Source organism: Cyphomyrmex costatus, unplaced genomic scaffold, assembly GCF_001594065.2.
Source record: "Cyphomyrmex costatus isolate MS0001 unplaced genomic scaffold, Ccosl1.0 scaffold69, whole genome shotgun sequence".
Lineage (NCBI taxonomy): Eukaryota > Metazoa > Arthropoda > Insecta > Hymenoptera > Formicidae > Cyphomyrmex > Cyphomyrmex costatus.
Window position 1 is genome coordinate 1,830,494 of NW_017280255.1, and position 26,302 is coordinate 1,856,795.

General features: G+C 33.1%; 1 protein-coding gene across 1 annotated transcript; it reads left to right on the forward strand.

Annotated features, from left to right (window-relative positions):
* Nucleotides 1–282: 282 nt before the first annotated feature.
* Nucleotides 283–7,147, forward strand: LOC108780216 (uncharacterized). The gene is made up of 6 exons (XM_018547852.1): nt 283–639; nt 708–1,422; nt 1,611–1,749; nt 1,846–1,964; nt 4,986–5,080; nt 5,826–7,147. The coding sequence occupies exons 1-6, from the start codon at nt 629–631 to the stop codon at nt 6,991–6,993; spliced, it is 2,247 nt and encodes a 748-aa protein (XP_018403354.1). The 5' UTR covers nt 283–628; the 3' UTR covers nt 6,994–7,147.
* The last annotated feature ends 19,155 nt before the right edge of the window (nt 7,148–26,302 follow it).

Here is a 26,302-nt window from a genome sequence, read left to right on the forward strand (position 1 = left end):
TTTGAGGTTATGTCGCATCTTCTTCTACTTCTTCTCTTTTTGCCACTCGCTTTCCGAGGTTATGTCGCATACAGATAATTCATCGCACGTGAAGCAGCTGTCGGTTGCTGTCAAACGTCACATTATCGACCGAAGATATTCCGAATTCGATAGTCGTTATTATCGACGGTCACTTGTCGCCTCTCGCATATAAAATCGGTGAAACAGTGAAATCGTCATCTGTCTGCTGTCGTCGACACTATCGCTGCGAACGCAGCATGCGTGAATGTTGGTGAACGTGGATGGACTTAGACGGGTCGTAGATAGAAGATCTTATTTCATCTTTTTAACAAAATTGTTCTCTTCTTTTCGATCTTCGTTGTGTTATGATGAACGTCGATAAGCTCGGATAAAATCTTACGCGTGAGTTGTCAAAGATAGTGCAAAGGTTGCACGATCTGTCATATCGCACTGGAACCTGGCGACTTCAGACCACTCAGGGAATATCTTACAACGACGTGCCGTTACAGGCTGAGAACTAGATCGGATTATGGAAGGGCTAGATTAACTCTCCTAACGTCCCCGTTCCACGGATGTTGCGCGCGTTCTTGCGAGGAACTTCTTGACGTGGATCGAGTCGACCGTCGGGATGGAGCAGAGGTGAGTCGCGATTCAGTCGCTTGTTCGAAGGGTTATGTTTTGGTGTAAACAAGACAATTGATGCGCAGGTTGTCGAACTCGTCGAGACCGCCGCGTCAGACTCCGCCGAGTCACTCAAGGAAGAATAAAAGACGATCCAGCCGCAGGAGCAACTTGTTGGACACGATACAGGACACATGGCCGAATCCTTCACAGAGTAATCAAGACAGTGGCCTGGTGACTGGCATGGAGTATCCTCCAAGGCAGATGCTGTGGCAACCGACAGACGTGCAGAATGTGTCGGGTAATGGACAACGTCTGTTCACCGCAATGTCAGATCCAAGCGTCTGTGGCTATTCGCCGATGCCTATGACATACACAATGCAGCCAGTCTCACTGCCTACAATGTACAGAATGTATCAGCCGATGCCAGTGCCAAACATTAGAACCGCCCACAATAGACAAAGGCATCACTGTAACAAGCACTTGGCGAATGTTCGTCCCAATGCCAATAGTGTTGTTAATGGTTATGGGAATTTGCAAGAAAATGGAGTTTTGGAATCTGCTATGCATATGGCTCTTCAAAACGGAGATTATGCCAGTCTGCCACCTACCGCCAACAAAGACAATGGAATCAGTGGCGACGAACTTAATTCGGAGCATAGAAGATACTCTGATCCTGGATTGGGACCTGCTGGGCCTTCGGCTCACTCAGACAGTGATGATTCTGATAGTGTTGAGAGTGGGAGTTCCATAACGACAATTAGCCGTAGTAATAAGCTTGTTCTGTCACTTATTGAACAGGTTTGTATTTGTTTATTTTCTGTTTGAAAGCATTGAATTAAATATGTTCTATTATTGACACAATTATTTGTAGGATTGTTGTTAGTACTTAAAATACACAAAATGTATTTAATTGTTGTTTATATGTGTGTGTTTAATGTATTTGTCAAATTATTAAGATCTCTTTTAATAAAAATATTATGTTGCAGATGACTGAGCTAAAAAAGTGTAATAACCAACTGTTTAAAGAACTTAGTGAAGCTAAGTCGAATGTAGAGAATGTGAAAGCAAAATTGGCACAATGTAAACACAGTACTCCTGCAGATTATCAACCTGGAATGTTATCAGGTAGATAATAATAATAAAATGTAATTTTTATTGTTAGTTTACACAATAATATGGGACGATCATTATTCTGATAAAATATTGTATTATTTATTTCAGAACTTATACGTGAAATCAGAGAAGCTAACAAGAATTGTGAAGAAGGTTTAGTTACAACAGTTAAATCTATGTTGGAAGAGAAATGTAATCAACAAGCAAAAGAAGTGGACCAGCTAAAGGTAAATATTATAGAATATATTAATTTAATTTTAATATATATATATATATATATTCATATATTACAGTATTCTTCATAGTACTATGTTTTTCATATATAATTTTATATATTATTTTATATAATAATTGTTTTTTATATGACATGTCTAATTGTGATGATTTGAAACTTAAATTATATTTTCTCAAATTTTGTAATATATCTTTTATCTTTGAATACAGAACTGGAAATAAAAAGTAAGAAATAGTTATTTGATTGTTCAATCAAATTTACTATTTAATACTATTTAATAATTACATACATTTTTATATTAAATAATCTGTTATTTTATCTCGAATCTTAGTCATGGATAGGGTTCTTATAACTACAAATAAGATAATAAATAACATCAATTATTGGACTGCTTAAGTTTCAAACCAAATAAAACAAATTTTTGAGAATTGTCTCATTCGGTTTAAGACAATAAAAATAAAATAATATATATATAAAATAGTTCGGGAGTAAACAAATTTTGAGATTATTTTTATACAAGACACTAAATATTATTTTTAATTTTTCTTGAACAAACCTTATGTTAAATATTATTAAACTGAATATTTTATATATAGTATTATATTAAAAATCTTTACACAGCACAAAATACTAAACGAAACACCTTTGAAAAACTAAAATTAAAAAAAGAAAGTGTGTACTATAAGAATATGAGAATAGAAAACAAAAGTAGTGAATCCCTTTTTTTCTTGTGCCACTCGTGTCGTTATACGGTTGGGATAAGTAATATGAGCACTCTGTTCAGTATTTTCGACATTCGCTCTTCCGGGTCACGATCATGGATGTAATGTTTGTGCAGACATTCCTACGTTCTATTTGATTAGGACAACCAGGTGATCGTGGTACCTATTGGTAATCTTCTTTCAACTTTCTCTTTTTCTCTCTCGATTATCATATATATGCAAAATCTATACATTTGAATTTTATTTTCGCTTGTTTATGTACTCTTACTTATTTCTTATCTCGTTAATGATTTCTTCAGAAAGTAACCTGTTTGCTGTCAGTAAATTGGTAGTAAATGCGATTATAAATTGTTAGCAAATTAAACTCAACTACGTCCGTATTAATTTCGTATTTTACCAATAGGATCTACCAACATAATCTCTGATAGAAAATTTGCGGCAGAAATCGAACAGAATCTGTCTGCAAATTGTGTTTATTTATGTTGTTAATTTACGTCAAACTATGTCTATTGGATTTTTGTCATCATTCTACTAACATTAAGCATTAAACTTATATGCATAATTAAATCTGTAGTCTTTTTACTGACAAAATTTGTAACAGACTTTGGTAGAATACGCGTTCTTGATAGATTTGGTTCACTAGGTTTATCCAAATTAATCTTACATTATTTTACTGTTTTCATAATTAATATATAATATAATTAATATATCATTAATTTTTTCATATATTTTTCAATCACGGTATTTATTGCTACAAAAATATACAATAGATGTCATAATAAATGCATTTGTTTAATTACAAAATATGTTATACTATTTTTATTTTATTTTAAAATATGTTTTATTATTAGATTAAATAATTTCAATAACAGAAAAAAATGATAAACGTGAATGGTTGCGATATTATGAATTATGTAGAAAAACCAATTTTCCTTCGTGCATATGTTACTTTGATGATACGTAATTGTGGTACGCATTAGAGTATTTTATACATTAGTACAAACACGCAAATGTGTCGTTATTATATTCGTATATGTGTATCGATTTAACGACGTAAAAGGAATTGCATTATTTACAAATTATACTTTCCCATTGTAACTGCACTATCCAAGTTTGTAATCATGCATTATAAAGTGCAATTTTTTATTACACATGTCATCACTAGCGGCAAAGTATAAAAATCAAAAAAGACGATATTTGAATACAGTTATTGAATCGAAAAAATTTATATTTAAAATTAAAGAGATCGCGATTTTTAACGTTTTTCTCAAAAATTAGCTTTATGATCTATCTTTGAGAAACGCATCAGCCGATTAGGGTTTGTTGCACGCACGACTTGATTCTACGAACGAAGGGGATGAAGAGAGATGAGGGAAAGGTTGAACTATAGAGAGACGGCTGATAAAGTCAGCCGATACCGGAGAACGCAATGTAGACATAATACGAAATATCCGTGACGCGCGCTAAAAGTGATTAGGTTTCACATAAGGGCATCCGCAGTGGGCAGAGTGTTGCAGAGGCGAGAGAGAACAGGGCTGGGACCGAAAGGACGAGAAAGGAAGGGGGAATTGGGGAAGGGTGGAGAAGGACGGAGCGCACTTAGTGGCTGTCAGGGGCCTCTCCCTTGGCCTCTTTTTCCTCTTTGCCGTTCTTCTCAGGTTTCAACCATCCATTAGCCTCATCAGCCGAAGCGATGGCCGCCACCGCCATGTCGCTTGCATATTGGCAATCTCGTAATTGAACCTCCGGGACCCTCCATCTCCACGTCCATGTAAATTTTGCTGCACGTGAGAGCTGATCAAGGTTGCTGGCTCCTTTCCTTCCTTTTTTTAATACACATTTCCTAGCGTGTTGCGTTTACCTTTAAACATCGAGATAAAGTAGTTAAAACAGATAAGAAAAAAATTCAATTACGTTCACAATTTACGCTAATTTTATGTAAAAAGAAGAGCAATTTATAGGAATAGTTTAGAAAATGTTGGAATAGTTCTATCGAGAATAATTCGTATTAATTCTCCATCTCTGTTTCGTCTTTAAGTTTATACATTTTTTAAAATAACAAAACAAGTGTATGTGTTTTAGTGAATTTTTCATATTAACATAATAAAAAATTGCCATGTAAGTGACAAAGTTGTGATGAAATAAATAAATAAATATTATAATTTAAAAAAGTATGACCTTATAATAAGATTTTATTTGTTTTACTTATTTGATATTATTTTTTGTTAACTTTTATCTACTTGACATTAATTTATATAACTATTAACATTTCTGTATTTTATTTGTTGTAGAACCAACTGGCGAAGATTTTAAAAGAAAAAGAGGAAAGTGATCAACGTGTCGCAAAACTGGAAGAGGAAATGATGGCGTTGAAGCTGAGCGCGACGTAAGTAAGCTTTTTAACATTTGTAAATATTTAGAAGCTTGCTGTAGGTTCTAGTATTTGTTTTGTATCCAACATTGTCGGACGGCGTATAATTTAAAAGGCGCGGTAAAATACGATAGAATGTTCCAGTATATCTGATAAAGTTTGTCGGAAAACTGATTCCAATTATATATTATTTCTCCGTAATCGACCATGGTTTATCAGTTATTTGTTTCTACATTTAGCTTTATTTTCTGTTTATAATTCCTACGCCTATATAGAGGCACAATTTTTTTCATACATCTATTTATAACAACTTCAGTAAATAATTATTATCTAATAAATCGCGTGTAATATATCTTAATATCATCTATTATTTCGTTTATGATTGTTAAGCGTTGCTTAAGATTTACGATGCTTACTGGAATCCGGCAATAGCTTCAGAATAATTCAATCCTTTTTACGGTAAAGTCAACTAAAATAGAAGATAAGTGAAAAAACCGTCAATGATTTTGAATCATTTAAATCAGCATTTCTGAATGATCTATCAAGATATTTCATATCATTTACAACGATCTTCTCTCGTTCTATTTTAACTTTTAACCATGTCATTCCAACTATTTTTCGCTTCATTTCTCGACGAACGCGATTCTCAAAATTATTTTACCCACAACTTCAATTAAATCAGTTTGTTGTTCCCCGCAATCAACGTCAATGCTCGCTTCTGACAAAAAATGGAAAGAAAAATCAATTCTATTCGCACTAGCAATGAAGGTCGCGAGATCGCAGTCTTCGAGGAGGAGAATCTGGCGCTGCGACGGGAGCTCCAGGAGGCGCGGGCATCCAGGACTCTGGCCGAGAACCATGCAGCAAAGTGCGTAAACTTTGCGGTATCCAGATCTGTCACGCCTGTAACTTTTGATACGCCCTATATAACCAGCACCCCCGTGCGTACCGCTCTTACTGATACTCGCTTCCTGTTCCCCACTATCCCACTCGCATCGCACACATTCTCCATCTCTTCCGTTCTACGTCCTTGTTCTGCGGAGATGGCGGCTCCTCCACTCGTTTCCGAGATAGCGAATCAATGTCAAAATTCTACGACTAATAACGAATCTGTGTCCTATGAAGACTCTCCGACGAAGGAGAGTACGTGGTCAGAAATGTCTTTGTCCTGTAAATCTGTCGAAACTTGCACAAACAATAATATGGTTGAAGTATGGAAAACTATGAAATCATTAGAACATATTTGCGAAATTCTGGGCAAGCCAGTATTGGGCAACTTTGATCAGAACGAAGCGTATGACGTCGACACTACAAGAAACGATGATAAAGTAAAGCCGTTGACGATGGCTGAAGATGAAAAGAGAACGAAACACTTATTGACTGATACCTCAGAGAAACCTGCCGATCAGCCATTTGTAATTTGTGAAACAAAGGTATCAGCAACGGAAAAAGACGGAGCACAAGATTTTTTATCATTTAAAGTTCAGGAACAAAAAGATCTGCCGGAAAAATTGAGCGACGTTACGAGCAAAGTAGAGACATTGATCAATTATTCGGATAATCACAGTTGTTGGCAGAAATGGTGCAGATTTCACAATCAGCGAGGCAGCTTTAAGAAACCGCGACGAAAGAAGGGAAATTTGAGGAGGTTGTTCAGTGAAAGCGATAAGGATCCGCACCAGGACACCAAGATTCTGACCGGCACGGTCTCACTGTGCTCTTCCGAGAGCAATTGCGATACCGCGAACGAGGACGAGGATTGTTTTTCTAATGATGATCGCACGAGTCGAGTCATCACCGACGTGCCGGATGTCGTTGTGATCGGTGGTAGCTCCATCGTCCCGAAAGACCTCTGTTCGACGAGAACCCTGATTTCCAGAACCCAAACAGCACCTTCACGTGCCACCTACACCACCGCCTATATCTAAATTACGCGCGTACGCGCGGGGCCCCGAGCAAAATGACAAAAAGAAAGTCATACATCACGCTACTCGTCGCCAATATCCGCGAAAGGGGGCTTCAAGGGGCTTTTTATTAGAGGCTACTACTATGTATCGAATAGCACGTAGGTCTGTTATTCACTCACACTCATCATGATGCATGCTTTTTCATACATGTCGTACTCATGTCCCCGGCACTTCGGGGGAATTACGTCATTCCTAGTATCCGGAGGAGATTCGGATTTTTGAACTTAAGTCATATGCATTAGCTATTGGTACAAGTTATTTTTGGAGAAAGAAAAAATTTGCTCTTTTTATTTCATTTGTTACCGAGTTCTCCTTTTACACAGTGATTCTAACTCACTTTCTCTCTCTCTCTCTCTCTCTCTAATGATAATAATATAATTTAGACTATAAAATAATATGTAGAATTAGCTAATGTAGTTAGCGGAATAACGTAATTCATCTGCGCAATATTCGCGATATTTCGCAGCACTGTTTCCGTTGCATCTTAAAAGGAAATTGGAGAAACATAGCTTTCTGCTAACCAGAAATAGGAATTTTTAATCTATTATATGATCGTATAATTATTATATATTATATTTTTCATTTTTTTTTTACATATATAAAGCGAGGTGTTTTGTACCAGTGTAAGGAACTGTCCTTTTCATGGAAAAAAAGGTAAAGGATAGTGACTGATTAGCATTAATGACCAAAGGAGCTTTGCATAGATCGACGTAGGAATTACTCCAGTTGCTATTTAAGTATGCAGACACTTTAATACATTGTCATTATTTGCTTTACATATGCTCAGAAACTTTAATACACTGTTAACTCGTGATGAATACCTGCTGCTTCTCTATCTGTAAAGATAACCGTAAATATGGTATATCTCAGATGTATGTAAAAAGCACAAATATGTACAATAAATGCATTTTTTCATAAATTTTTCTATTTTAATGATATAATATATATATTAATTAAATGTTCGTTTATGTAGCAGCAGCATCAGAGCTTTATTAGCATGCTTTTATATCTGTATTATATCTTTTATACGTATAGTATATGTTGTATATATATTTTTTTATACACCTGTTATTGTACCTGTATTGCTGTATGTATTATGTTTTGTTAGTATCAGTCATATTGCTGTTCTCTTAACCGCCATAAAAATTTTAACGAAATAATTACTGTTTGCCATATTTTCCTCATGACTTAAAAATTTTATGAAACTTTCTATTGATTTGTATTTATATAACTCTGTGTATTTTTTTATTTAAAATAAATATTATAAAAGTTTATATAATTATAACTCTCTATAATTTAAAGTGAATAATATTATATTATAAATGTTTAATTCGAATGTTTTTGCTAAAAAGTATATTTTTTCTTGTGTTTGTGTTTTTTATATCCGACTTAATAAAATATTTGTTACATTTTATTTTGTAATATTAAACACAATATATGTTATAAAAATAATCAGATTTAATTTTTATTAAATTATTAGACATTTTTCTTTCCAAAACTATTTTTCCATACGAACTGTAGCATGAATATGCATCCTGCTTGCATGATTCTGCTCCTCAAAGATCTGATTTTTTTTCTCTCTCGAAAAGATCTCCTAGTGCATGTCTTGACAGCAAGCATCGAATCGCACCGTTTTCTTCTGTTTTCTAGTCGGCAGCATGGCTTTCTGCTGAAACTTTCGCTTTACTCTCTGCTAAAGAATTTGTTGGGCAAGTCTTTGGATGCATTAGCAAATGTTTGGATGCATTAGCGGTGGAAAAACGGCACGTTCCCAAGCCGGCACGAATGAATGTAACGTGACACGAAACGTAATTTGTCAGACTGGAGAAGCTGGTGGCGATGCTACGTAAAAAGGTGAACGGTGCCACGGCCACGGAAACGGTAAACAGGATTTGCGACGTCCTAACTTCCGGCGTGTGTCCCGTTCCTGAAGACCAGGCTAAGGAACCAATGAATCAGGTGCCGTTATCATCGTCATCGTCTGAAGACGAAGCGGAGGATGACAGCGACAACAACGATGATGATGAAAAACCGGATACGTCCAGAAGTGAAAAGGATTCGTCAATCGCGAGCGATTCCAAAATTACACTCGTGATAGACAGTAGCGTAAATTTATCCGGACCGGTAACCGATCTTTGAGTATATGCATGTGTCGGAAGCGCGATTGTTGCCTTATACCTAGATATTACGATGAATACGTATAACTTAAAAACGACTTCGTGAAATTTCTATAGCGATTGTATGTATATGGAGAATCGCTGGTTGATAAATTAGTTGAACATAAACAATTCAAAATATTTCAAAACATAAGTGATTTTCGAAATATTTTTTTTGCAAAATCGCTGCATTGATTTTATAAAGGCAAATACGTGGATAGTCTTTATAAAATTACGTTTTGATATCATAACATGTACTTAATTTAGAACTCTTTCGGAGTCATTAATACGTATGATATGGCAAGAATACCGAATAATCGCTTTCATCGTAATATGTTGATTATATATTGCTTTTTTATAATTATGCTCGTGCGTTATTTAACTATTAGGGTATATTGGCAAAGATATTGTTATCGCTTAGAACTTTATCATCATAGTCTTCATTTGAGATCATTTATTCGATCGTTGCTCACCAACAGTCATTATTCATCTTCGTTAGAGAACGAAATCAATCATTAATAGATCATTGACTGTTATTACGACTTGTTCATTAATTCGTATGTATTTTCGAAACAATTATTTATTACTATTAAGCGCTATTCTAATTAAGCGCGTGTAATTTTGTTAGACGTATTGTTATGTGAAATATTTCTACATTATTAACAATATTGAAATCGACTGGTATGCGATTGCAGGTTAAAATAGATGATATTTGCTTTGCATTTGGATATTGTTAGAACGATTCAAATGCGTGATCGAATATTTTTCAAAATGTGTGACTTTAAAAAATACTATTGTTTTTTTTTTTATAATATTTTGCACAATTGCATATATGACGCTCAAATTTGCTTGATACATAACAAATGTTATATTTTCAATCATCGCAACACTGTTTTTTTTTTGTTACACCGTCTTTTCCTTTCTTAAATTTTTCCTTTTTTACTAGTTGTTTTTTATTAGTTTAACCCTTTGTAATTCCATGGTCGATAATTCGATAGTTAGTATTTTAGTTCGATATAATGCTTTACGGCAATTTCCGGAAACAGTTTTCCAAACGTACGAATGCACGATTACAATTTGCAAACTATATTTTTTTGTAACATCCATAAATTCCTTCAAGTACTATAAGTTAAGTGGTATACATTAAATTATACTAAATTAAACTGAGGACAAAATGGTTCATTTTCGAGAAATGATTGGGACCGCGAAGGGTTAATACTAATTTTCCATACTACATCTGCGTTATCTTACCACAATGCATCTTATCTTATCCACTACTCATTAGTACAGATAAGCTTGCTCGACAATCATTGTTGCGTGAAAATATGCTTTTGGGACATAACACGTCCCAAAGCATAACGTGAATCTTGGAATTCCTTTTTATGCCTTTTAATTAAACAAAGCTCAACGCGGGTATACTGACTTGAATATTAATAGATTATACACGTCGACATGAAAATACTCCTTTCAACGTGTTTTTAAATATCTTTCATGTCTATCCATTCTTAATTATGTATTAATATATCATTCTGATCACTTCCTTGAAAAACTAGCTCGATTTAACTTTCGAGTTAAGCACGTAAAATATTCTGTTGAGATACGTATATTCCATATCTTTACGTTATAGACCTACTTTATATTTTATAGCAGCTATATGTTAATTCTTCTTAGTCGTCTTCGTATATTTATTATAAATTATAAGTAAAGTCCGCGTATATTTTAAGAAAATTTTTAAAGATACTTACAAATTTTTTATTATCATTAAGTGTTTTGCGCGAGAGATAAGGTACTATACATTAAATGGACTAACGAATTAAAAAATTGGCATAGTTACCTCATTATCATACCATTTTGCCAAAAAATAAGTTTCTTATCTTAAAAAAACAATTGCTTGGTATGCTAGAGAGAAAGTATATAAATTAAAAATTTGGCTGCTAAGATATATATTAAGAGTTCCCAATTTTCACTCCGATTTAGAAAAGCCTGTTTTGCAATTTTCCGCCTTTGAGTCACACTTAGACTATCACACAGTTGCAGTTTGTACATGCAAGTTTATTTATCGACATACATCGTGTCTTCGCCGGTACTGTTTACACATAGATATTTTTATGGATATTCTGCGGCTTTTACGGCAGATATTCCTACCGATATATCTCCCAACTGGCAATAAATACGTAGACATAGTTTTACGATAACACTCTAAACGCATATCGTAAGCAGATATCGTGTCATATTTTGTATAACTTTTTGTAGAAGTCAAATAAATTTCGCAATACTTCTTTGCATGAGCTAATTGATATAGGTAACGTCATAACAGAGGTTTGGACTGTATTGGTATAGCGTTACAGCTCTATAATGAGCACTCGTTATTCGTTTTACTTTACACAGATCAATACGAGTTATTTGTACTAAATTTGTTCCGAACTCGAGATAATAAGTTACTGTTGCGATAAAGTAAATTTATACGAACTTGTTCAGTAAACATCAGATTGTATCGCAAGTCTCACATGTGCCTCCATGTAAAATGTAAAATATCCATTTTATATATCTCACCACTGGTACATTTTGTTGAGATATTCTGCGTTCTTTTAAAAATAGTTGGATTAAGGAAAAATTGATAGGAATTTATGACGTCATACTGTATTCTTTATCTTCGAAGACAAGATAATCTAAAAGTAACCGAGAATAACATTGAAATATGTTGAGATTGCTTTTAATTTTTTCTTTTATATAAATATAATAATTGTGCCTTCTTAATGTGAGTATTTATCATGTAATGTATTTTAATTTTAATAAATTAATTAATCAATATTAGGAGAAAAAAGAATAAATAACATTCAAAAATTTTCAAGTTAATTCTTGATAATTTGCAGCATAAATTCCTTTCAGTTCTTTTCAATTCATTGAAAATTATCATTTACAGAATAAATTTATTGATATAATTAGTAAAATTTTATGTAAATCTTGATCGTATCTGTTTATTCGCATAACGTGAGAAAGGGGAAAAGCATTTCTTGTACAAGATTAATAATTATCAATATATCTAAAACAATATTATGTAACGCGTATACGATGTAATATTATCTTCTTTAGCGAACTCGAAGTGCCATTAGAATCGAGCGTAGCTCAAGTTGTTCTATTTTCGATTATATTGCGAAACGTTGTAGAACAGCGTGGAATGTATCAAAATAATCTGAATAAAATTACATATTTATTCAAAATGAAACAATTAGTTCACTTATGAAAATCTTGATGATTTTATTAAATATAACATTGATAAAGTAAAATCATTTTATTAGCACTAATTTAAAAATGCTACGTTTTTTTGTGAAATCATATCTTTTAAATATTGTTTATTTTGTTAGAACAGTTTCTACTTTCTTATTAACGATATTTAATTGTTATGCAATACTATAATAACTATAAGAATTCATTAAAAAAACTGTCTAATTGATTCGATTCTAATTAGACTATCATAAACAAAATTTAATTTAATTTTTGAACAATGCATGTAATCCTTTTTTTTATTGTTTTTAAAGTTGTAAATTGTTCATCGATAACAACTTGCTTGTTATATGCGCGATCCAGTTTTCTCTGTTATCGCGAATAATGATCTCCCTTGATGAATTGCCAGGCCGCTCTCATTTTTCCGATGGCTCTATCAAAAATGTTTTCTTACCCATGTTCCTCGCTTATGTACGGAGTACCCTCTGAGTGTTGTGATTAGAGGGATCTAGAAGATGTTATTCTTGCGTATGGATGTTTATCTTTACGCGCTGCGCAGCCTCCCACGAAGATCGAACTGGAACAATAAAAGGTCCAATATATCGATGGCGTCGATGTCACTTAGATCTGGTCTAAGAATAAACGGACAAAGATAAATAGCGTGAAACACGTTGCACACAATTCCTTTTCCTAATTTTTTCTCACATATAACCTATTTCCTATATCCTTTCTAAATTTTAATAACGTTCTAATATAAAATTTTTTAATTTCATTATGTCAGATTTTAAAAGAATGCATAATAAAGATTAAATTTTCGCTTAATTAAAGTTTAAGAATTCATTTAAGGGAAAACAATGACAGTTTATCACACTGATTATCACGCTAACCTTCATTACCCTATTTTTACTTTTATTTTAATATTTTTATTGTTTTTTTTTTAGCAGTTGGTTGTAACCTTATGAGTAGTTTCGTTTTCCAAGAGAAACTTAATGTCATAAATTACGACATACTATTTTTATTTTAATGACTCATTTGGAATTTAAATAATGCATCACAAAGTAAGGTTGTCATAAATTTTTTCATTCTAAAATTCCCTGATTTTCCTGATCTCTAGCCTTGCAAATCTATTGTGTTCTTATTAAATTTAATTGATAAATGCAGTAAAACGGAATACAAATAAAATGAAAGAAATATTCGCTTTCGAGAAAAAAATTTTGTAATGGTTCTTAAAGTTTTTGCTATATCTTGAGGACGCAGTGCTTATATGCTTTTATTATATCACTGCATTACGTCACAGATATTTAATTGCACACGCACGATTTTGTGTCTTTCTTTAGAATAATGTAGGACCCTTCAAATTTTAGAGAAGAGGTTCAGCAAAAAAGCACCGCCGTCATAAATCGATTATTATTTTACAACAGTACTCTTTTCATGGTCTTTCCTTTCTTTCAGCCGACCGATTGAGAACGCCGGTTTTCCGCAACCGAAAAGGATATATTAGCGAGTACCTGGCGTTCTTCGTATACATCCGGTTTTACTGCGCACCATTCGTGCCGAAGTAATTTTTAATGTGTTTTAGTTTTCTAAGGGATTCACACATACAACTATTTGTATCGCAGAATAATGTAGTGCTTTGTCCAAAAATAAAAAAGAATATTGAAGTAGTTTTATACATGCATATAAACAAAAATCCTGTCAAAAGAAAAAATACATGTATACTTGCTTGAAATTAATTGAATAATATGGCAATTAAGGTAGTTTCATTCCAGAAACTTCATTTTCATCCGTTAATGTGTCAAGAATATATCTCGACAATATTGTTAAAGACAAATTCTTCGTAAAGAAAACTTCCGTGTATAATTTGGGGAAGTCATCCAATTAGCCGACGGGCGCTCGAACATTTTTTTTAGAGAACGTCTACGACGTATATATGAGAATCGTAATTATGGGCGACACTAACGCACCTTCTCGTTACTACAACTCGTAATTTCTCGTTTTCCGCCCACTTCCGGTACGGTTGTCTAACGCGATGATCGTCCGAAGGCAAGAGAGAGAGAGAGGAGAGAACGCCGAACGATCGATATTTCGCGAGACAGCATTTACTCGCTCGTTCATGGGAGTGTGGGTCCTCGGATAATTGAAAGCTGCCGGAAAAATCGTGCGAGTCATCGCAGTACGAAGGTGACTTGTGGGGGGTGGAATTATTAAAATTGACTCGACGGAAGCGGCGGCTAGCTAACGGAGGGGGTTGGCTGCGGTCGCTGGTCGAGAAATCGCTGCCAATTCGAGGCGTTTGATCGGCGGCGACTCATTCACCACCTGCCTGTCTTTCAATGCTATCTCATCGATCGACTTCGACCAATGCTCTGCGAAGCACGGCTCGTTAAAAATGACCAAAGCTCGTGTCCGCTTCTATATGCACTTTGATGCTAAATGTGGCTGTAATTGAATTCTCGGCTCGTGACAACATTCTTCGCTAGTATGAGAGATATAAAGCTCAGAATTATATGGATATATATTTAATGTGAGATAATAAAGTATGTCTTTTTTAGAATCCAGATATCGAAAACTGTCACGTTTTTCAAACAAAAATTATGTTTAGATATTATTCGAAAATAAAACAAATGTTAGATTGTATTCGTTTCAGTTACTTTAGTTGTCTGATTTCAGAGATATATATTTAAAAGTAAGATATATCCATGTAAATATACAAGAGAAATATTTTGGACTTTAGTTTAAATATTTAAGCGGAGCTTACAAAAGCGTATTCTGCTTTAGCAGAATTTTAACACAAAATTTAATTACTATAATATTTCACATTCAATGTTTTACCGAGATAATGTAAAGATCAATGTTTTCAACGATTGCAAAAAATGCTCACTCAAATCCTAATGGAAGAAAAATCATTTAACGAATTTTGATATGAAATATCGTTTTGTACCGATAGGCGAAAATACTATATATATAGAGATAAAATACTGTATAAATAGAGATCTATTTGCGATTATATACGTTATTAATAAGTTAGATGCGCCGTGCAAACACAGCAAAACTTCTCGGATTGGCCTGATGGCCTGCTTGCAACTTTTATATTTCGCAACGTTTGCATTGAAACGGTGAAACAGAAATTTAACGAGAGGACGATAGAGACGGGGACGCTCTTGTTTGCACAATCGATTCGCCACATACGTGCTTTTACGCGCGCGCTGCAGAAACGTCCTTCCCGCTCGGAAAATATCAAAAATCTTTCCGGGTCCGCTTCTCAGACGAAAACGTTACGAAATGTTACGTATATTCTTTTTAACATTTCACGTTCACTGTTTTAACCGGAATGTTCAAAATAAATAAGAATCATAGCAGGAAGAAAATAAGACATCTCTGTCTATATTATTTCGAGTTAACTTTTTTTTTTAATTTTATCAAATAGAAGCATACAGGATATTATGAAAAATTGGTCACTTTCTTTGATTTTATCTATAAGACGAAGATGGAGTTTGAACTGTCTTATTTAAATATTTAATGACAAAGTCTAAAATATACATAGAAACAAAGTACAATTGAAAACTTCATTATTCCGCGTATTTTTTAAAGGAAGTCTGTATGTCATATTTTACTAATAATAGCAAACGCGGTACATCCTCATAGATATCCGTATATAAGTTTATGACCGATGTGCCTTTAAAAAAAATATCAATATCAAGATAAAGATAAGCGGTTTTAATAACTTTTTAATTACAAAAGAACGATCTAAAAGAAGTCTTATTTTTCTATCAAGTTACAATCAAGAAATCAATATATAAGTTCATTCAATAATTTGACGACAGATTATTGTAATGTCTTTATAGATACACAATAGAATTTTCAGCAATTCTCTTAACATCCCTCAATCTAATAAGAACGCAGTATATTGTATATCATATTAGTTATATAATATAATATATAAAAATATGTAAGTATGTATTAATAAATATACAATTAATAATATACGGAAAAGAAAGATTTTGCTGAAATATCAAAACATTTATTTTAGATACAGATCTAAAAATAATTATATAGGATTGAACTGGTTGCTAGAATGTCAAATCTTTCTGTTACTTAAGGTTCCTATGTAATTATTTTGATAATCCAATAAAAATATTTTCAAATCTCTCTGTATTTAACTAGATTTTTAGACACTTCAATGCAAAATCGTTCTTTTCGTGTAATATATTTTGTAATATAAAATTATAAATACATAGCTAACGACATAAAATTGATTTATTAATCGGTCATGGGGGAGCCACGATGCCGTCATCGTCTTACGTAAAGATGTTTAGAGTGGCTTGCGTGGAATTTTCGTGATTACGCCTTCGTGATATCCCCGTAGAGTTTTACCGTGGGATAAGGGTGCAGTCGATAGTAGCCGTCGTCATGCCGAGGGAATGAAAACGTGCGACGAGTCTATTATTTTTGCCTTGGGCCGATCGAGAGGGTGCGCCGCGGTACCCGGGTTTTCGTCGGAGATAGGACGGCCAGCGAGATTCGGGGATCGCAAATCTAGGAAATCCACAGTGAGGCACGCACAGCACGTGACTATCCGGTCTGTGCCACGTTCGCGCCCGATAAAGCACACACATCGAAAATATCGTTTTTTAAGTGGCTCAATATGTCCCGCGGCGCTTCTGCATCCTGTTATCCCGCAACTCGCCCTCTCAATCCTTTCGGCAATTATCTACATTCGTAACTTTTGAAATTTTTGAAGGTTTTTTTTCTCTTAATGCTACGCACGGCCAGTCATTAACCGCGAGGTGGAAACAGAAGTAACATTCTGTTCTGTTTTAATATTGTGGAGTTTTAGGAAGCACACTCCTTCATGTTTACATACAAATCAATCATTCGGATCTTTTTATATATTTTAATGTCGAAGTGGAAACATTAATATTAGTTTTGTTAATAATGCAAAAATAAAACATAAAGCTACATTCCCCAAAATCAATATAAAAATTTATATAAATATTGCTATATATGAACGGTTACTTTGTTATAACAATTTTAAAATGGTTTACACGAAGGATTATTTTGTTATAACAATTTTGTTATAACAATTTTTCAAACGCAACATTTAATTTTTTACATATACCACTAGCCATAAAATAATGTAAAATAAAAGCTAAAATATTATACGTTATTATATATACATATATCGCTTTCAACTCCATCAGGTCGAATTATTTTAATTATATATTACAAATAATGCTATTATGTTCTTCCCGAAATTGCATCTAAAAGTGTATTCAATAAAAATTTGGAAGTGTTTAGATATCTAATATAATATATGTATATTTTTCTATCGGTTTATACAAGTTGAATTTGTAAATATCACTCTCTATGGATGAATCCCATTTTCGAATGCAAATTATGATATCGTTCGCAATGTGAATGGATCGCAAATATCCAACGGCTATTATCGGATAATTGCCGTTTGGAATTAATTAACATTTAGAAGCTAACGATGCTTTACTATTTGCCGACTTTCCGAACAATATTGATATGCAGTTTCATCCCCCCGTTGTTTTCATATTAATCAATATACAAATATCAGAATGCAAGCGTGTGGCCGTATGAAATTTAGATCGCAAGAATAAATAATAAATTGACAACTTTTAATCTTAAATCTACCCTTCAAGTAGTTTCCTGTTTATTTATGTATTTGAGTTTATTTTACTTCTTTCCTCTAATCTGATTTTGAAAATGTGACGGACAATAATATTAAATATTAAAGGATTATCATAAGCTTTGGAAGATACATTTGAATGATACGATGGATGATATTAAGTAAATTTTATCTATTTTTCAAATCACAAATATCATTGACAAAAACGAGGCAAAAAGATGAAGGTTATTGAGATTTTTCCTTTTCAGAAAAATTGGCTTATATGGTATTAGCGTTTATCGAGATTAATATGCTTCTTATGTTCTCTTTTCGTAAACGTCACAACAATTTACTTCAGTCAAAACCGTCCGTTTACACTGATGGCTTAATCAATCTTAACCCTTAATGGTCTAACGTGGGTCGTTCAAGTCCCCTAAAAGGTACACTCTTCACCTTTAATTTCCACTTTGATTTATGTCGATAGCTTCATTTGGATTGAAGTTATGATTTTTTAAGTGATCGAGTGATTTTACACGCGGTACCACCATTTTTAATACAAAATTATATACAAAAATAATTATTTTCGACATACAAATTTTTTTTTCTTGAAATTGAAGAATTAATGAAGGTCCATGAATTTTTGCAGATTTTTTAAAGCCCTTTAACATGTCTAAAAAACGCCGAGACACGAATGGCCCACGTTAGACCATTAAAGGTGCCGAAAAAACGTTAGACTAGTAAGGGTTAAACCGATCACATCTGTTCACGCCTTCGACGAAACTATAAGATCGGTTATGATTTATTTCGATGCCCGAAAGAAAGTGCTATTCAACAAAGAAAATGCACAATAACGGAGAAAATCATTATCTTCATTTTTGTATTCAAAAATGAAATTTTTTGTTCAACAGTATTATACGCAGACGAGCCATTTAAACAAGATAATGACACTAGTCAAAGCGGAGATGAATTATCCTAATTAATGGTATCCATTTTCGAGACTATTATCTGCCACTTCATGCTTTTACATGTTCCTTTTTGCACTTCTCCGATTGTTAAAATTTTCAAATTGTAAAATTGATCTACATCGCGCTGCGCTGTATTTGGAGGACGTGTGCTTTGAAGACACATCTGTTTTTCTTCTCATAAAACGCCGATTTCTTGACACAGTCACGAGACGCACCTGACTTTCCTCTTTTTTGCACGAAATATCGACTTCTCAACATGGCACGGAGAGAATCCTTAGGACAACAAATCTGTTGATGTTATGCTCTCCGCAATCGCGTGCGACAGGTACCACTATCTTCTGTCCATCTAGAATGTCCATCAGAAATATTTTTCTAGGACAAGCTGAGATCTGCTACAGATTTCCGAAGAATACGAAAAGTCAGACAAAATTGGGAACATCCGGAGTATCCTAAATTTAAAAACACACTTTGTTCCTAGTAAACATTAGTGTAAAATACTGAGATTTGTCTGAAATTCTCTAAATATTTATTTCATGAAGAAAGCTTTTATTATATAATTGAATTATATAGATTCGACGAATTATCGTCGGATGAAAATTAGAAAACATTAATTAACATTTATAGAAGTCTTTGCTATATTAATTTAAACAATTATTAAACAGGAAAAGATATAGAGACACGTGATACAATGTGTTCTTGTAGAAAAGAAAATATTGGAATTTATCTTCTAATGTGTCGAAAAAATAATTTGGTGTTGAGAAGCTCTAAATGAAAATGTATGAATGAGTAAATAGATACAGGAGGATGGAATCTGAACGTGAAAGATCTTCGTCTCCATGAATATACGATTGCCCTTTTCGCAGATGTACGAAGCGAGCGCCATTCAGTTAGCAATACAACACATACAGAAAGAGTGGAAACGAATGAAGGTCCGAGAGAAGGAAGGGCGGTATAACGTCCTTGTGTGCCTACGAGTTATCACCGGCGTTAATAATACGAGGGGCGAGAGAAAGAGAGAGAAAGAGGACCACCCACGTGGATCCAGGTAGGATCCTTTAGGAACTCCACAAAGTCGATCCAGCCGGCTGTTCCTGCGTTCTGTCACCTTCTTTGTCCCTCTTATAAAAATGACAAAACACTTTTTATCAAGCTGCCCCGGGGCCTCGGACTTGCACCTTTTCCGGCTCACGAAAGTTAAACAATCCCAGGCACACACTAACTCGATCACCAGGTAATATACCCAATGATCGAGCACGAGTATATTATGTGGTTTACATAAACGTTTAATGCGTCACGGGACTTGACTGTGTAAAACCCATGCTTTTCGCTTTATTTAGCTATTGTATTTCACGCTTTTCAAGTTTGGAAGTACGACAAATAGAAGAGAGCCACTTGATATATCGATAATAATTACTATTTTCTTCAAAATTTATATTAAAAGAGAGACACAAGTAATTTTTTAATATACTCTTGCAGAGATATATGTATGCATTTAAAACACAAAGGTAATTTGTCAATCTCTACGTAACAATAAAATGATAATTACTTTTTATTTTTACTCAATATTTTTTTCATCACTATTAACATTGGTTGTTCAAATTTTAAAGTGTTGTCGAATATAAAATATACTTGATTGGTTTAATATCGCTAAATGAACAGCAACATATTTGCAGCATACGATTACGTTATAATCCATTCGTGAATAATAAGTGAATCGGTAATCAACCGCAGCAAGTAAAAATTAAACGGGGCAATTTCGAGCAGATAAAATTTTCAAATAAACTGCTCTAGGACTGGTGCACCGTGAGTTTGCGTAATCATGCAATATAACAGCATTTGCCCTTAGTAACGAAAATGAAATTAAAAAATTCTACCTCGATTGCGCCGATTATTTCGCAACAAAAATTATATAAGTAATGCTTAATAAAGTTTTTAACATCTATAAATTTATTTCAAAACTTTTATGTATATAACAATTGGTATTAGAAATTAAATTCAAATGTGGCAGATTCAATATCAACGATTAATTGAAAAATTATTATATAATCTATATTTTGTCCATTTAAACTAATTAAATGATTTTAAAAACATTATTTAAATGTAAATATTTCGTAGAACGTGCGATTCAATCTCAAATAAAATTTTTATCGTTGGTAATCGAAAAGTTTGCTTCCCCTTCTTTTCATAAAAAATATCTTCCATATTATCGTGAAATAATTCCATAATTAGGGCCGATTGTTCCATCTTTCGGTAAAGTTTACCTGCTGGATAAATCTGGCAATCCGCGCACAAAATACTTTCTTTCACGTGTGCAAAATTATCTATTTGCTTATATGTACCATATATATCTATGGAATATATCTGTGCACTTAATTAATCGCTGCATTTACGCACGGTTGTGCTCGATCGGGCCGATGAAGGTTTGCGATACGCAATAATCTAGGTCAAATAGCAAATCGTTGTTTAATCGTAGATTAAGGATTTGTCCTAACCGAAACAAACAGCTCTCTCTCTCTTTCTCTCTCGCTCTCGCTCTCTCTTTCTCGATTGCGTGCACTCGCGTTCCAAGGGGCCAAGCGGCGCGGCGCGGCGCGGAGGGAGCGATTTGTTATAACGAAGAGAACGGCGCGCTCGGCACAATGTAGTCACTTGTTTACAGGGACAATATTTTCATTCCGCAAACAATTCGTGGCTCGATAAAGACACGGTGTACAGGTGGGTGCTCGGCGAGGATCTAACGTTGTAACGAACGCGCCGTTGCTCGTTTGTGAACGCGCCTGTACATACATATATACACATATTGTATATACGTGTGTGTTTACGAATCTCTCAAGTAAAGTATTAGCCGACTCTAAACGCTTGAATCATCGAGTTGTGTGCCGTCGATTCCTCGACGTCGGTCGCTGTGTAGATGGAACCGATATCCCGCGATTTTCTTTTCGCGCTTCGGGTCGGATTGGATCATAAAGCTATGAATGAGTCGCTGCTGCTCACGGGATTTCGCTTTTTACGCAAACTTATGTGAAAGTTATTTAAACAGCATTCCCTGTGAATAAATAAAGAGGTTCACAGGCGAGGAAAGACTTCAAAATCATGTTTACCACCGTTTTCGAGATATAATTTATAGTTTCGGAATATACGGTTTTATAAATGACATTCAAAGAATTTTCGCATACTAGATATAGCACAGCTGTCGCAGAGATAATGCTTTCGGAAATTTTAAATTAGAATTAAATGTTATTTTTTTGAAAATCAACATGTTATTTTAATAAATAAAAATATATATTTTCTTTATACCGCGCTTTAACCACTCTTTGTGGGATCATCCCTTCATTTTATAAATAATTTATGAAATTTGGCCTATGGGATAATTTAACGTTTTATTCAAATCTGAGATTAAAGATTAAAAATTTATATAACATGAAAAATCCAATGGCAAATAGAAATAAAAAAAAAAATCTGATTATCATAAAACTCAGATTTGAGAAATTCTTAATTACGAAGTAATATCAAGTTTCTAGTTTTCCTTTATTTGAAGCTCATCAGTGTTACATAAACAGCTAGTTTTCCAAATTGACTTCCAAACTTTAATTATGACCTGCATGTGACACTAGATTCTCCCCCCTCTTCATTACTATTAATTATATATTCTTTTGAAATTGGACATTTTCACATTTACACTTAGTGATTGTTGAAATCTCTTAAAATTAAGTGTCACGATTTTTTTAAATTTAAGTTTTAGAATTCAAAATCAGACTCGAGTTCAGTGATCCTAAACAATCCTGAGAAAAAAAGGTTTTCTTTAAATATTTTTGTCAGAAAGCTCTGGCTCTTAAAGGGTTAAACAGGTTTGAGGGAATAAAATCTATTTTTTATAACAGAATTAGTGTACACTTAAAAGGAAATATATTTAATATTATATATATAGGGGAAAAGAGCGCAGAAAAATATTCTAATACAGTCCAGTGCCACAGTAAAAAATAAACTTTCGAATTCCATAGAGTTTGAAATTTTCAAGATAATCTCAAGATAAACTCAAGAAACTGTAAAAAAACATTGCGTAAAATAAAGTATGTGTTGTGTTTTGAAATATATTTTATACTTTAAATAAATTCTTAAGTTAATATTTCCTTTTTTCTCTTTATTTTTTTATTTTAGAATTATCTCTTTAAAAATAATTATATTATAAAAAGAAAAGAAATAAAACAGTTTCGAAAACATGTCCCGCTGAGATATACCATATTCTTATGACACTTTTAAAATTGAGTAAGAATGGAAACGATCTCTTTGGAATATTATATGGTCTGCGGATACTATATAAAGCATAAATAATAAAGGATGCTACCTGTTAGTTCATAACGTTGTTTGTCGAAATTGAATAACAGAATTATCAACCTTGTCAATGTATTTCACTCAAACAATTCTCTGTGCAAACTTATAATTTTTATGGCATTTCTAGGAAATTCTTTGTTTGTTTCTATAATAATTGTATTAAAAAATAAATACTTGAAAGAAACATTATATATGTATGTTAATACGGAAAAATAGCTAAACGAGGAGTTTACATTGAGATCATCGATAAAGATTTCGCCAACAATGCTTTCATTGACATTATCTCGTCGAGACCGTGTCTAGCCAGTAGTATGTACATTCACTGATATAAACATTGACCCACATATACATTTACTAACTTTTGTGTACCGTTAACAAAGCACATCTTCTACAGATAATATCTCTCAAATATTTCCATTCAAAAAGCACAAGTATAATTATTTCGTACTTATACTACTTTTTATCTTCGTTGCATATTCGATTAAGTTCACAATTAATTCGTCCTCTTTGTAAGGACAGAATTCACCCATTTTGCAAGAGTTTTGTTTCCATTGACCGAAAATTTCTGCAGGTAAAAGAATGCACTCGTCGATGAATGCTGACGTTCGTGAACATATAGTTCACTGCTGAAATTTGGTGTCAACGAAATGGTTTCAACGAACATATTGTCGGCAAACTTTTTGTCGGTAACTCTTTGTCTTCAATATAACGGGTTCACTCACAAAAAATCAGGTATAAGGTATATACGATCAGATATTATACGATCACAAAACATAAAAGAGACCTGGTTCCCGAACAGTACAGTAAGATAACCTTTAAGACTACTTGGAGGAGAGCATAATTGATTCCATAAAATTCTGCTCTATTGCACTTTCTCGTAAATAAAAAGACGAAATAATTTATATATCTGCATTCTCTTTCTCATCCTTATTTCAGACTTTTCTTTCGTAATGTTATACGCAGTAAGCGGGTTAATTAATTGTAACGTGCCGAAATCATTCCTAGTGTGTGTTCATGCAATTTTAATTATAACTATTATATATAACTATAGAAATGACGGCAGTTAAAAAAAACATGCACACGTTATCTAGTGCAGCCGTTGCGTGCTGTCTCGACGGTTACTCCCCGTCGGCTGATGGGCGCCATGTCGGAGGAAGCCGACGGGATCGATCAGTAAAGTGACGTAGCTATTCGTTGTCATAAATGTTTCTAGCAGCTCTTAATACGATGCAGTCCACATAAATTTTCGATGTTTTTGTGTCTATTTACAAGGAATGGAGGGATCTGTAAGATCCCTCCAATATATATCTGTAAGATGTATGGTATAGTTATAATATGTATTTTCATTATTTTCTATCATTTCCAATTTATTCAATATTATAATAACTGCAATTTTACAATATTATATTTATTAATTTTTCCTTGTTTAACAGCGAGTTTAATCGTTTATAAAATCTGGATTAGACTAAATATTTTCAGAAAGGAATAAAATCTCGGTATAAGTATTCTTATTTTAGACGCTTTGTTAGAATGGATGTAAGTTCGACAGTAACAAGATTTATCACGAAACTTTTAAACAACTTTTAAAACAAATATTTAAGAAAAGAAATAAAACCTTTTGTACAATATTATGATTTCATTGAATCTATTTGTCATAGAAATTTATGATACATAATGCGTCTTCAATCTTTTTTCTTAAATACCGTGAAAACAACACTAACTTTGACATAAGAAAACAATTTTGGAAAGTTAATTTTTTAACTTTTATACATTACAGTTGCATTTCAAAGAAAATATTTTTATTTCTTCGAATAATAAATATTTTTGTTAATAAATAAATTACTTTGCATTGCTTCAATATTATTTAAATAATTTGTAGCCAATGGTTATACAATAAATTTTTAGTCTTGTTCTAATTTGAAACTATTTATCTTCTTCGTTATTATAGTAATTCACAAATATTATATGTATAATTTTAATACCGAGGTTATATCGATTAAAAAAGGTTTTAGAAAATTTTTACACATTTGATGTGTTTGCAATGTGAATTCAAAAGAATATCACACACACATATTCACAGTAATTTCACAATCAAAATAAAATTCATTGTCATTCGATAATTTCTTGAAGATATAATATTGAAGAATAATTTAATTTTCTGTCAATAAGAAAGAAATTTTAAACCTATGTAAGTTATTTATTTTAGATTAATATTTCTGTCACAAGTTTATCTTATCTAGGTTTATAGTTACTTAAGTAAATTCATGTAAGTTATTTATGGCGTTAAAACGTGATCGAGACAAAGCATTGACGCATTCTTTGTTCTTGTGAGAAAGACAGATATTTTCGGAAAATTAGAAAAATAGATGTCAGACTCAATTATCTATATTTGTGCTCCACGATACTTGTGTGTAGACAGTAAATGACACGCGATAGCATTTACGCAAAGTAAAAGGACCAAGAAAATTACGATGACGTCAATGAAAATTCAAATGAGATCGTGGGTGGAGAATGTAGGCAGACAGGTATAGCTTAGCGCAAACCGTTTGTTTCTCTTTTCTGTAAAATACTTGGACACCTACTTTTTATCTATAATAAATGCAGTTTCAAAACATGACAGAGGAACTGAAAGACGTCCACTCGACATTAATGCAGAGTTAGAAAATTTCAAATCACAGCGTATTTATTCACAAGAGTGTCTTTTATATATATGCAAAAGAGACATTTGACTATAATGTCAAATAATGAATGAGTGAGTAAAGCGCAATCATAACGAGTAATGCATTTAATTTTTTGACGGAATGAAAGTCATTATTTCATTTTATGTGTAATCTATTCATTCTCAGAGACTCACTTATCAAAACTTATATACAATAGAAACAAAAATTTAATTATTATTAGACAAGTGGATAAAAATCAATAATGATGCATCAGAGATTTTAATACAAATTTCACACGCA